The 14,524-nt window shown below is 29.8% G+C and overlaps 1 protein-coding gene across 4 annotated transcripts in view; it reads right to left on the minus strand.

The window, feature by feature from the left end:
- Nucleotides 1-14,524, minus strand: part of LOC121127513 (uncharacterized) — a 144,109-nt gene that overhangs the window by 108,416 nt on the left and 21,169 nt on the right. For all 4 annotated transcript variants that reach the window (XM_071893965.1, XM_071893964.1, XM_071893963.1 and 1 more), the window contains exon 2: nucleotides 3,427-3,964. In XM_071893965.1, coding sequence (XP_071750066.1) covers nucleotides 3,427-3,922 — 496 coding nt within the window. In that variant the 5' untranslated portion in view covers nucleotides 3,923-3,964. The remainder of the gene's footprint in view (nucleotides 1-3,426; nucleotides 3,965-14,524) is intronic.

The following is a 14,524-nucleotide window of genomic DNA, read 5'->3' on the forward strand; positions in this document are numbered from 1 at the left end:
CCGAGTTACTCTTTGTCTTTCCCGCACTAATGATTATATTATACTTTCCCTATCATGACGCTTCATTTCATTAGCTACAATCAGCTGTAACAAGGGAAGAGAGGAAGAAATAGATCAACAAGGACATTGTTAAAAATTACTCCAATGTCGATCCTTAATTCTACTCAGAGTCCAACAAGGACAAGTCCCTGGTTTCACACATAGACAGCCCTTTTTTCTATTCACCTCATTTTCAGTTAGTACGAGCCATCAAAAGACAGGTGTCAAAACTTCATGACAATATGTTCTTTAGTTTGCGAGTTATTGTACTAAGTGCTAGGCTAATTTGGTCATTTCAAAATCAATGGATGAAAAACAATTTTGTGTTTTAATTTTACAATACTTTTTTGAGGAAAAAAAAACAAACAATTCAAGCTAAGCAATGGCTTGAAAAGTGTTAAAGGGACTCTGCTCCATTAAACATATAAATAATAATATTTTAAAAAGCCCATTTTGTATGAAAAAAAAAGATGTCTTTCTTTGTTAAGCCAGACTCTTTTTAGCCCATGTGTAATAATTATAAACCCACAAAAAATCATCAATGTTATTCTATATCTTTTATGACCCCACAAGAATGTTTCATCAGGTATTGAATATAATTGAATGCAGTAGGAATGGAAGTTCACTACTCAGGAGTTAAATAATAATGACAACATCTGAGGAAAAGAAAAATAATTCTTCATTTAAACAATTAAAAAAACGGGCCAGCTTAAAAATACCCACGGTTTACATCACTTTAAAGGGACTAAAAAGACAGTTAATACGTCAGATGGAGTAATTGTAATACTATAAAGTTGACCAGGCTAAATCGGTGCAACTCCATATGACCCATTCAAGAAACATTTGAATAATCAAAATGAAGTTTTATAATGTAATTTGTGTACAAATAAATATTTTTTTATTTTATACAGACAAATATCCATGTTTTAACATTTTTTTCTTCATGTATATAACAGTTGTTGATTTTCTGCTTGTGTTGCTTCTTTTTAGAATGTTCTGAATGTCAATTAACTTATTAAAAAAAAAAAAAACGTTATTTTCTAATTTCAAATTCAATTTTCATTCCATTCTCTATTTTTCTTATAATGTTAGTACTCAACTCCACAACGTATGTTGTGGATATAAGCCATTTTTCATAGCTCCTTTGGTGTGTGCTCTACTCCTTTCTACTATTAAAAAAAAGGACAGAATAAGTCCAATTAGGACAAAATTATTTTTTAACTATTGAAAGATTGGTTATTTTTCTAAAATAGTTAATTCAAGTAAAATTCTATATTTTAAAAAAATAAATAATCTTTCCTCAAATTGATTTTTCCTTTCCATTTTTCCAATTGTAGAATACCCAAAATGACAATAAAAAACGTGTAACTTTTAACTTTTTAAAAACAAACATGGAATCAAGCATTGTAAACGTCAGTAAAAAAAAATTGCAAAATCGAACGAATATTAAATTTAGAATGAGAAAATACGTTTTCTTTTTCATCAGACCTCCTTAAGAGGACCTTACCGCATGGAAAGGAGGATGGAAAGTCCCATTTACGGGGAAATCTGTAGCGACTCCTCATTCCATCAGAGAAGCCTACTGAAAATGGATCGTGGATGGGTCTTCCAGCATGACAATAACCAAAAAAATACGGTCAAAACAACAAAGAAGTATCACATTATGGAGGGGCTTAGTCAGTCTCCGGTCCTAAATCAGGTGGCAAACTTACAAAATCGCCAATGGATCAAATACATATTTCCTCCACTACATAAATGGTTAGGGTTAAGGTTACGACTAGCTTTTTCATACACTCTCAACTTTGACTGTCAAAAAGGAAAGGGAACATCTGAAAAAACATATGGGTGCTAGCCCATATGTTTTTTCCTTGCTGCCAACTCTTAATCTGTATATTAAACACGTATGTCTTTTTGTTTTGATTCATAGTCAAACCAATGGATTTTTCTGAAATTTTTTTGTATTTTCTTCATGTTCCAAAGACGGTTTTGATAACAATTCTTTTGGTCTTTAAGACCATGGCCGTCTAAAAATAGCATTTATTTAAAAATGAACTTTTTGACTTACAAATGAAAAAATATTATGGCGTGTTTGTTTGTAAGTATCTCTGCACACTTTTTTCAAGGGAGACTATAAGTGTTAGAGAAAAAGAAAGACAGATGAGAGAATAAAACAAAGGATTTTTGACAATAATGTGAAAGTTGAGCGAACAACATTTCCTCATTTGGTGCATGAATATTTATTATTATATAAACCTTATACTCTCTTTTAAAAACTAGTGTGCAAATATACATATCAACATTCAGGGAAGACTACTCTTAAAATGTTAAGGTATTTATCATTTGTTTTATATGAAACAGAAGAGTTTAGAATTAATTTTAATTTCTTAAAGTCCTAGACAACGTCGGGCATGCCTACTATAGTTATTATTCAAAGAATGGTTATTAGTTATTTTAAACATTGAATTGATAATTTTATCAAAATAAACATCAATAACAGTGTTTGCAATCACACAAATTCTCTAAATGAAGGAGCTTGGTGTATATAAATTAATATAAATATTTTAATTCTATGTACTACCTTTTTTGAGTTCATACTAGATAGATTAACCTGATTTAAATCATATTTATGAAAATTAATGAAATTAGCTGAAAGATAATACACTAGATGTTTGTTTATTTAAAAAAAAAGCGTGCCGCAGGGATTATATAGAACATATTGTCAAAATTCCGAAAAATACTTCTATTCCATATAATCAAATAATAATATATTATTCATTTTGAATATAGGGAGTAATTTTAATTATCAATAGTTGTTTGAGAGTATGTAAAAATATACCCTTACATACTTGTAGATTAAGTATAAGTATATATAGAGATATATACTTATTCATGAAACCTTTCTGAGTGAGTTCTTTGTTTTACAAAATAAGTACATTCCATGTAAACAAATAAAATGAACTAAAACAATATTATTCATTCTGAAAATATAAAGTAGTTTGGATTATAAATTATAAATATAATCAATTAATTTGTCAAAATAAAATGGAACCAAAATGAACAACGATATTTATAAAGACGATTTGATCATTGTTTTAAAAAATATATATTTGTGTATCTTAATGAACTTAATGATTTGTAAAAAATAATAGTATCTATTAAATTCACAAGGCTTTTTTTCATATCCTACAAAACTTGGCTCCGACAAATAAGATAGATTTTAATTTGCCCATTTTTTACTATTTGCACACATGAAATAAAAAGAAACTCTTCATACCATAGATCCTTCCGTTTTTACTACTCAAATTATTATTTTACTTCATATTTAAAGAGAAAATCCATAAGTCTATTTTTTGTGTTAAAATAAATAAGGAAACTCAATATACGAACCTGCAATTTCAATTTTAGAGTCTCGTAGAGGGGATTTTACATCCAGATCAGAGGGTAGAATCCTTCTGTTATCCTTCGACGAGGATGACACAGATGATGCTCCCGAAGAGGATGACGCCTCACTTGAGCAAGTTGGTAATGGAAAGGCGTTTCCATATATGTCTAATGTCATTTGAGATGGTTTGGTACTCGTGGAGGAACTGTTGTTGAGAGGATGTCCCGTGATATGAGGAAGAGACTCTTCCATTTTGTTCATTGATTCTGTTTTTGGAGAAGCTGTTAGGTCATCATCTATGTGTACGAGTATGTCCACTAATTCATCTTTCCTTTCATCATCCTCATAACGACAATTTCGATGATGAGAGGAGGACGAGGAAGATGGAGGGTGTTGAGGAGTGAGGTAATTCTTTTTTTTCTTTCTTTTGACTTTATTTGTGATGGATGGGGAACATTTTGGAAAGAGGGAGTCGTCGATGGGGGTGAGGGAATGGGACATCCTTGTCTACTCTGGATGAAAAATACATCGGAAATAAAATGGCTGCAAACAAGAAAAGAAAAGAAGAAAATTAATATATACAAATAATATTTAACAATGAAAAAAAAAGTAATTGAAACAGCACAATCGACATAAAGCGATATAAATATGTAGTGATATAGGTTTTAAATTAATTTAAGAGTAGCTAAAATAAAATATTGTATTTGAGGCATATATAACACATGGGCTGAAATGTTCCAGGCTTCACACATAGATGAATCTATTTTTTTTTAATTCACCTTATTTTCAGTTATTAACAAATTTCAAAAGACAGCTGTCAAAATTTTATTACAATCTGTTCTTTAGTTCGTGAACTATTTTTCTAAGTGTGCCCCTATTTTTTTTCCCCCAAAAGAATGGATCAAAAACCATTTCGTGTTTGAACTAACTATACACTGCTTCTTGATGGGACCAAACACCGTTGCAATTAAACAACGTCTTGAAAGTGTTATGGGCACTCCACTCCATAAAACGAATAAAAAATAAACAACAATAATTTATAAAGGTAATTTTGATTGAAAAAAGAGAAGTGTTTTCTTTGTTAAGCCCTGGAATTTTCAGTCCATGTGTTATTTACATTTTTATTCAGATTTGAATAAAATGAGGTAAGTCAAATAAACCATTATTTGAAAACTCAAAAATGAAATTGCAGATTTATTAATATTTCAATCTAGCTCTATGTTCTGAGTTCTTTTGTATATATTATAATTTTACATTGAATGCTTTTTAGTGGTGTATTGCTTATCAAGTTTAGGATATCCTGGTATTTTACACGAATCTACTTGACATATTCATCCTTATTAATAGTATTGTTATAATTTATTTCTAGCCAAAAACAATAGTTTAGTTTATAACTATTATTTGAGCTTTCATTCCATGATCCATCATTTATCCCAAATACACAATACAAATAATTCATTTTTTGTATTAGGATAATTAATTATTATCTTGTTTCATTTTTTAGAGGAGAAAGCAACAAAAGAAGGCGTTTAACAAATTAATTGACCTCTTTTTTTTGCTTTTCTTATCCCTAAAATATGAACGGTGTACATCAATGGTTTTCCCTATAATAGTTTATCATAAAATCATTGGTTTTTTTATCAAGAAAGTTATGTACTGCGGGTTTTTATTAAAAACAATAAAAAAACTATGAAAACGTGACTGCGTTCTTCAAAATAAATATATTAAATATTCTCGCTTTTTCATGCAATTAGAATAAGAGAGAAAACAAATAATAGAATCATTATAATGTATGCAAAAAAATATAATCTTATTTAGCAATAATACTTATAAAATATAAAATCACTAAAAAAAAGAAAGCCCCTTTCTAAAGAAATCTAATTTATTCTCCATTAAGCATATTTATGTACCAGGTGTAACAAGAATTTTTACACGTTTTATCATGAACAACAAGTCCAAACAAATAAATGCCCACATTGGAACGGATAAATTTAAAAAATGTATATTTAAAGTCTGGATATACAAGAATATTCATTGGATGTATGTGCATCGAGCTGTCTCTAATCTCTTCCAAAAGTCCTTGCCGACAGCCTTGATATAGGCTTTAAACATAATGACCCATTGCACATTCTAATTGGGATTCAAGTAGTGTTGGATCCGTCTAAAAAAAACAATTAAAAAGACTGCAATGGTCTGAATAAAATGTGCCAGTCCCAGAATGGGTCCTTATTTATCTTTTATGGTAACTACAACCGCCGAAATGACGTAGTTACTAACACCCTTTTTTAGCTTTTGTAGTTTTATCATGACTTCTTTCAAAGAAACAAAATGAGAGTAGAAGGTGTGTCTCTAGAACTTATTTTTATACGTTCAAGCCATCTTTTATTATTTTCTTCGTTTTTATACAACATTCTTCAATCCTAGCTTGGAGTGAAGAAAATAAAAGTATAGATAAGACTGTGGGACAGAAGGACCAACCAATCGATCCTTAGGATCGTTGAATGTTGAAAATGATTGCACCGATAAAAAAAAAGACTAAAAAGGGCCTCTTGAAAAAAGACTGAGGAGGAAATCATTCCTAGGATCGATTCAACACTTCCTTCAGAGCATCAATATTTGGTGGGAAAGTCTACAGGATTTTTTCTGAATGTGCGGATAAATGCCATAATAATCAATAGAATTAAGACCCTTGCTGTAAGGGGGGGGGGCACATTAACTAGTTTGATTTATTTAATGCTTCAAAAAGGTATTTCTGGGGCACTTTTATGGAGTAGTAATACGGAACACAATCTTACTGTACGACCTTTCATCCAGTACTATTTTGATTTTTTTACATTTTGATATTGTCATCTTGGAAACGTTGAATTCATCTGTATAGGCCCTCATACTCTTCAGTGGGTCGGCCTGTCCCGTTTTTCATACAACTTTGATTTGACTAACTTTATGTTAAAACAAAATATCTGCTAATATGTCCATTATGGAAGTTTTAAAATACAAATATCTCCAAGGATATTCACAACAGTCGTTAACAGAATTGTGTAATTTCCTTTGTTAAACCCGGTATGTACAGGCTGTACATACATAGTCATAAAGCTTTATTTATTACTCTAAGGTAAAAGGAAGAAAAACACGGTCTATGTGCTTCATAATATTCTTCGTCGTTTATTTCTTGTGGCTTCATCTAATGAAATTTTATGAAAGCCTTATTGTGAGACTCATCATCCTTTCTTTATGGATTATAAAGATATAGAATAGAAAAACAAACATATACAAAAAAAAAAGAAGTGGCTTCGAAGGCTTTTTGATAACTTTATTTAGGATTGCTATCATATATTAGGTTGGGGAAAAAGTAATTTCGTATATTTCTATTTATTTCAATGCTTTATAAAAAGTCATCTGTATTGACGCCAAATTTCTACCACCAAGCGCGATGGCCATAGACAGAAACAAGTGATTGTCACTTAATGTAAGGTCCGTACTGTAGGGTGAATGTATAAGAACTTCTCATCCGAGTGTCTGGAGCTTCTGGCGCTTTATCAAAGATGTGTGCAAATTTCTGGTTGGCTCCGTTTTACTAATGCTGACCGCTTCTGTTCGGCCACCAGCTTCAAATGGTCGAGTTGTTCACGGTAGAGGACAGAATTGAGCTGTTAAAAAATTGCTCGAACCACTGTTGTGACACATGAACCGAAGTATTATCGGCTTTGTATTCATCAAAAAATTTCTTGTTCGCTTTCATCGCATTTTTCCCTTTCAGGTAGTCAAAATGTATAATATGAAGAATTTCTTCCTTTGAAAACTCTATACTCGACACACGATAATTCAAGACTGAACCAGCCAAGCCCAATACTATCCAGAAAAGTTTTTGTAATATATAGTCACACCTTTGCAACGCTTTATCGTATGAGCATATGTGATTAATAATGAACAAGATATACTTAGTTAAAAAAAGGGGTGGGAAATGCGAAAATACTTTTTTCTCAACCTAATATTATGTGGGTTGCTATATAAATTATTTTCCCTTTTTTTTTTTTTACTTCCTAGAAGCCAAGTAACTTTTTAGTGAGAGTTGGATACATGGTAATAAAGTACTCTTTTATACAACTTTTAAGTAAAAAATATTAAGATTGACAGTTAAAAAATTTCATTTTTTTTTTCATTTATAAATTTAGATTTTTTTAAAGAAATCATTCAACTAAGGTCATATTACAGACATTTTTTAAAATGTTATTATTCCAAGGGTTCTCGGCAGTTTTTTGATGTCACACAAAATGAATTGAAGAAATAATCTCGTGGGACAGACTAATGAAACATTGGCTTTCATAATATTTTTTTCAGCGATTTGTAAAAATCCCGCTATTTACCAAAATAAAACAATTAAAAATAAATGGACCGCGAACTTTGCATTGTGAATAAAGGAGCACCTGAGTGAGATATTCAAAGGAACGAGCTTGGTATAAGAAGGAAATCCCTGCTTAAGGACTCTTATTCAGACTCTCTTATAAAGTTCTATAGAATTCCATAATTATGTCTAGAGGCGTATAAAACATTTATTAGAAAGCTTTTACTGTTTGGGAATTTGAAAATATCTTTTTTATCTTCCAAAGCTATTGTCATTCTAATTTTATTTTTGAGGACAAAACATCTAAGTATAATGTAGTAACTAGTGCTCATAAAAGACGGCGAGTAACAATGAGAATTTATTTATAAGTTACAAGAGTAAGTACTTGTTGAACTCGGAGAAATTCCAGCCTATATATTCTAGCTATATTCAGAGTGACAGAATGACAGCTAAGCTGCCTTCCTTCCAAATATTCTTCAAATTGTTAGGAGACCACGTTAATTTTCTATTTTTTTTATTTTTATATACCGATGGGACATATACCAGTAGTTGCATAAATACGCGGACTAATTTTTAAACGCTTCTATCTCGAAGTTTCGTGACCGCAAATAAAAAATTCCAGCACAAGTAACTCGGTAAATCTTTCGGCTTTGTTTTTGTTTTTCTTACTTGCGTCAAACAATGGTAGGTCTGTCAAGGAGATAATCAAGGACACTGTACTATCCAGGACTACTGTGTTCAAGGTCCAGAAGCTTGTCACGGAGGGAAAAGGAGGGTGTTCGGACCGGCAGACCACGGAAAATAAATGTGGTTGAAGCCTTCACAAAAACATTTGGCCACCTCAATCACCTGATTTGAGTCCCCTTGAATACAGTGTGTGGTGGCAAATTGAGAAGAAGGCCTGAGCTACCCACCATCCGAATTTGGGCTCATTGAAGGCCAGCGTCCATGAGCAATGGACAGCCATGGAAGACCATTACATCATCAATGTGTGCTTGGAGGGTGTATAGCAGCTGTGTATAGCTTATATTCAGTAATTATATTAAACTTTATACCAGAATAAATTCTCTATTATATAATTCTCAAAAAAAAAAAACGTCATACGAATTAAATTACACATTTAATTATTTGGCAGCAGCTAGACAAATGGTATTAATGAATAAAGAACCTTGTTAATATTAGCTTCATGTTATATGATCTTGGGGATAATTGAAAATAAGGAAAAGTATATCTAAAAAATAATAGTTAATTTATTATGCATTTTATAAACATTTAGACCAAAGAAAGACAAAAATGCTTACTTTATAAGGACAAGTTAACAAAATGGCGACTTATAAACTAAAGGGGGAAAAAACTATGTTTTTTCCCGTTTTTTATTTCCAAATTTAGTTTTTTCATTAAAAAAATGTCAACACTAATTATGCATGAATGATTATGTCAATAAATTGAAGATTAGCAGGGCCATATTCTCAATAATTGTAATTTTAGGATCAAACCAGGGAATAATTAAAAGGGACGTTTGCGTGGAGCTAATGTTGGTTGATGTAAAGAGGAAGATATTGTTGGAAACTGATTTACCCCTTCCCGAGACTGTTGGTTGATGCATGTTAGTTTTTCCATTAAAACACAATTTAGGGTAGTTATATGGATGCATAAATTCAAGCAAATAATGAATTATTTTTTTTCATTGTCGTGATTGAATAACTTTTCCAGCCCGCATGTTGAGAATCCTTGACTTACTCTATGATCTTTATTATGAACATCTTATGATTTAGAAAGATCTTGAAATTTTAATAGTATAAATATATTTTTGTTTGTTAGGAGTTATTTTATAATTTAATTATCTAAAAATAATCTTATCTTAAACAAATATATATGCTTATTTTATTCAATTTTCTATTAGATAAAAAGATTTGGTTTTAAATAAAAGAAACTGCTGATTCAAGAATATTTAGAAACTGCTTTTATTTTTTTTAAATATATCAATATGTTTACGTATGTAACTAAAGATAAAACCAACAAAAAAAAAAAAAAGATTTGTAGACTGAGCAAATTAGAGACATAACAAACGTTCAAAAAGGGTATTTTAACATTCCATGTGTATCTATTAACTAATTTCTAAATATTTTTTTTCCGGATTATTATTGATTTAGAGCATTGCCACTATTTATAATATTAATATTCATAACATTACATAGATATATTTTTTCCGTGTCAATAATAGTCGTTTTTCTTCAATGTAATCAAAGTAAATTTTCAATCAATCAATCATCTATTTTGGTGCAACAAGTCTTGATCAGTTTTTCATTTTGAATATATGTATATTTCATTCTCACTTGAAAATTGCACATTTTATAAGACAGGGTTGAAAAGATAAATCTGGACTTAGTTGGACTTCATTAAGATGAAAGACAAGGGCATTGTAGCAAAGTTAACGGACGTAGTAGAGAGGTTGCGAGTATTTTCAACTATTTGGTTCCGATTTTGCCTCGAAAATATCAATAGCAACCAAGAAAAGAGTGACTATTGTTGAATTTGCTTGAGCAGGAAAGGGTACCAGTCAAGAGACTGTCTATAATTTTTAAAGAGTATAAAAGAGTCGGGTGACGTCACGAGTGGGATTGTTTTTATCATAAGGAATACATTTACCTTAACGTATTTATGTATACTTCTATATCATTTGTATACTTCATATTTATATTTTGATATTCCTACTTGATATCTTATCAACCAAGAGGTCCCCAAAGCGACCAAAAGAGGACCCCAAAATTCCTGGATGGCCTGAAGATGTCAATTGTGACGAATCTAACGAAACCCATCTTCTCCTCCAATGTTCAGGACCAGGCTCATACCTTTTTGGCCGCTGCAAAAACCAATCACCAAAATCTTGTATTTCTGATAAAAATGCTTAATGACGAAGGAATTTTTCAACTAAATTTTCCTTGTTGTTAGCAACTAAGTCAAATTTAAATGTTTCTTAGTCTTAAGTATATTTTATGATCCTATGAAATCAAATCGATTACTGAATACTCAAAAGTTCATAACAAAAAGAACAATAATATATGGTTGACCAAACTTTAAGCAGGCTAGGAACTTCAAATGGCTTACCGATGTTTCATTATATAGGCCACAAGAACTTACTAATAAATAGTTTTAACATAATTGTTAGCACCATGAAAAAAAAAACGTTAAACATATAATTCATATAAACTAATTGAACAAAAATAAATCATTTGGTTAGTTGAGCAATTTTAATTCCTAAACATAAATGAAAGAAATGGAAGGAGAATTTGTACAACGGAAATGGGTCATACTAATTTCAAATTATACCAAAAGTGAGCAATAATTAATGGAACAAATATTGGCTTAGTTCAACTTTAATTAATCATCTTTCAACTAAAGCAATTAATGCTCTTTTAGAATGTTTCCAATACATACAATCTTATAGTTAATGCTTATTTTAAAAAAAATCAGCTGCCATATATTGCAATTGATAAGACGTGTATATATGTTTATTAATTAATTTTTTAGTAGTCAATTATTTAATAATTAATGGGTTTGTAAAACAGAAACAAATAGACAGATCTGGCTGAAATTTGATGTGTGCTGTTCCAAGTGATGTTACTAACTAAATATAACCTTGATACGTGACTTGCACGGACTTTTCAAACGACTCGCGTATATATATTGAATAAATCTTTCTTTGATGTCTACCATGTCCAAGTTCAGGGTACATCATTCAGATTAAAATGAATTACCGCATGTAAGGTGGGGCATGACACTATTCGATTTATAGATCAATTCTTGCGATTGTGATGAACTACATACAAAAATCAATATTATTTGAAGGTAATAATAAAACTATAATTAAAGGTAAGTTGAAACAATAAGTGAAAGACAATTGTCATCAAAAACTTTCAAATAAATTTAAAGTAAAAAAAAATTCAAACCAATATATTTCTCATTTAATAGGCTATTTAATTGGCAATTAGAAAAAAGCTAGTCTAAGTTATATAATTAAAATGATCAAAGTCCAATTAAAAACTATTTTACGTAGAATTTTCAGTAAACAAAATTCTTATTATATTATAAATCCTTTTCAAAAAGTTGTACAAAAATATACTCTCTCAATAAAAATGTCATTTTTTACCTATAAACAAATACAAGACTAAGATAGAATCGATCACCTGTCAAAAGGGAATCTCAATCAAGCATATCTTTGTACTGTTGTCTACAGATAATGAAATTGTCCTATATTTTTGCTTTTTAATATCTACATTTAATGAAGGTTCCTATTTTTAAATCATAATGGACGATTTGACAAGCTAATAATAGGGAAAGAAGATTATTTACTTGATGGATAATGAATGAATCGACTACTGAGGATATTTGAGCCTACAAAACATATACAATTTTCTAAATTCATACTCGATAAAAGATCAATCTATTATACGATTAAACATATATTAGATTATAAGCATTTTTTGTAGTTAAATTCTTTGATTATAATACATAGTTTGAATAACGATTCAGCAGTTTAACAAGAAATTATGTAATTTTATTATAGTTAACAATATTAAATACACATGTACTTTAAAAAAAATTATATAAAATGTTTTATTTTCTTGTTTGCTGCTGAATTTAACTACATAGGTAGTATTACAAAAAATTTTAGACTAAAATGAGCAAATTAAACAATTATGTTTGATTCAATAAATATTTTAACATGATTTATAATAATTAGTAATGATGAAAATCATGTACTTTTTTAGTTCACTCCTTTTTTAGAGTTGTCCAACTGACGAGTGACTTTTCTATTTTTAAGATGTTGCCATTATTATTTAATTTATGAAGAATGAAGTTTGTTTTCTACTAAATAGGAGGTACAAATCATTAATACATACGAAACCGAATGGAATGTCCTTTTTGTATATTCTTTTAATTGGTCAGATGAAGTTGAACTCATTAATTATAAAAGTAAACAAGGCATAAAGCGGAGTTTATTTCTATTCCCCCTTGTCACAGCTGCTTTTGCCTGATCTAATTAACGTCATGACATCTAATCTGCTCTCCTCCAAAACATTCTTCAAATGTTCAGGATTATCATGTTGATATTTTGTTTTTTTAACATGACCAAAATGCTACTGATTAACATAAGTGATAATGACATTAAGTGCATATAATGTTGAATATGACCACCGTAGATAGCAATAAAGTCTGCCGGGCAGAATTTTCTGCATATGTTTCTGATTTAGGCTACTCACAGACAATCCTGGCTATTTTGTTTGGGATCCATTCTGTTGAAAGACAGATTCAAACGGTTGCCTTTGAGCCAAATTTGCCGCAATAACAGCTTTTGGGGGCATTCTGGTGACAAGCAAGGCTACAATCTTTTTCCTTTGTTGTTCGTGTAACTCGAATATTTTGAATTTAACTTAAACAAAAAAAAAAAAAACATTTGGAGCTTTCTGTAGAAGGAAAAAAGAATAAAATTGTTGTAGTATACGCAGAGTTATTCAGTTTTAAAAATTGTCTCAAAACTTTTGCGCGACCTGGTAACTTTAAAAACTTCATCTTTAATAATAATAATTAAATAAAATATCTGCCACTTAATCCATCGTAATTCGTAACCCATTCCTTGCTTCCCTACATAGCAATTCATAATGATAATATTAATAACTATTTTATTTAACTTATTTTTGTTTCTTTTCTGTTTCAATAACAATTACTTTTAACCTTTTTTTATCACATTTCTGGAAGAAAAGATGATATTTTTCACAAGAATGTGTATTGTTTTATACAAGTTAATGTAAATTTTGTGGTTTAGCCTTTTTAACGACCTGTTGCAATTGTCCCAAGTCTTCTTTAGTTAATATTTTATCCATTCATACTTGTAGTACTGGACTCTTGACTCGAAAGTGGAAAAGGTAGAATCAAATAATGCCCCAACTTTTCCGTCTTTTGAAGGTAATGTAACAATATTTCAGCAACTTTGGACGCGTAATTGCTGTTTGTTAATCCTTTTGAGTAAGTCCCTTTTGGGGGAAATAGAAAAATCGTTTGTTGTAATTATACGAAAATTCGTGCACCGGTAAATTAAATTTGAATATATCATAACATTATAAAAACATAAAAAACCAAGTTAAAACCATCTATTTAGAAGCTATAATATTACTTGACATATATATTTTTTCACAAGCTTATTCAAAGTTATCCACTAAAACGCTTCACCTTTTAGTGACCAGCTTTTAAAGGACGGAAAAAAGATGTTTCCTAATCTTTCTAGGATTTTTGAAAGAGCTGTTGATCTTAACAAATGGATGATCAAATTTGACAATATGAAATGGTTTTAAACATAAATTCTCTTCAATTATCAGAACATAAACACTCGCATTAGGGGTTAATTTTTTTAAACACACACATAAATGTATGAATAGGCTCTAATGAATTTAAATTAGACATTATAAAAAATAAAACTTTAAAATATGTTTTACAACAAAATACATATTCATATTTACATAATATATAAATATAGCTTAGGGTGATTCTTATATTAAAAGAGTATGGATTAATCTTTGTAATATGGGATTTTGGTTAACTTATAAAAAAAAAACCCTTCATGTTTTTTTTCATGAACATCTTTAATATTGATTTCAAATTTGTAATTAATTTATTGTAAAGGTTGCATGATTATTTGAAAATATCATTATTTCAATATTATAAATATATAAACAAGATAATTATTTACTTTGAAAAAATAA

The sequence above is a fragment of the Lepeophtheirus salmonis genome, unplaced genomic scaffold, assembly GCF_016086655.4.
Source record: "Lepeophtheirus salmonis unplaced genomic scaffold, UVic_Lsal_1.4 unplaced_contig_75_pilon, whole genome shotgun sequence".
Lineage (NCBI taxonomy): Eukaryota > Metazoa > Arthropoda > Copepoda > Siphonostomatoida > Caligidae > Lepeophtheirus > Lepeophtheirus salmonis.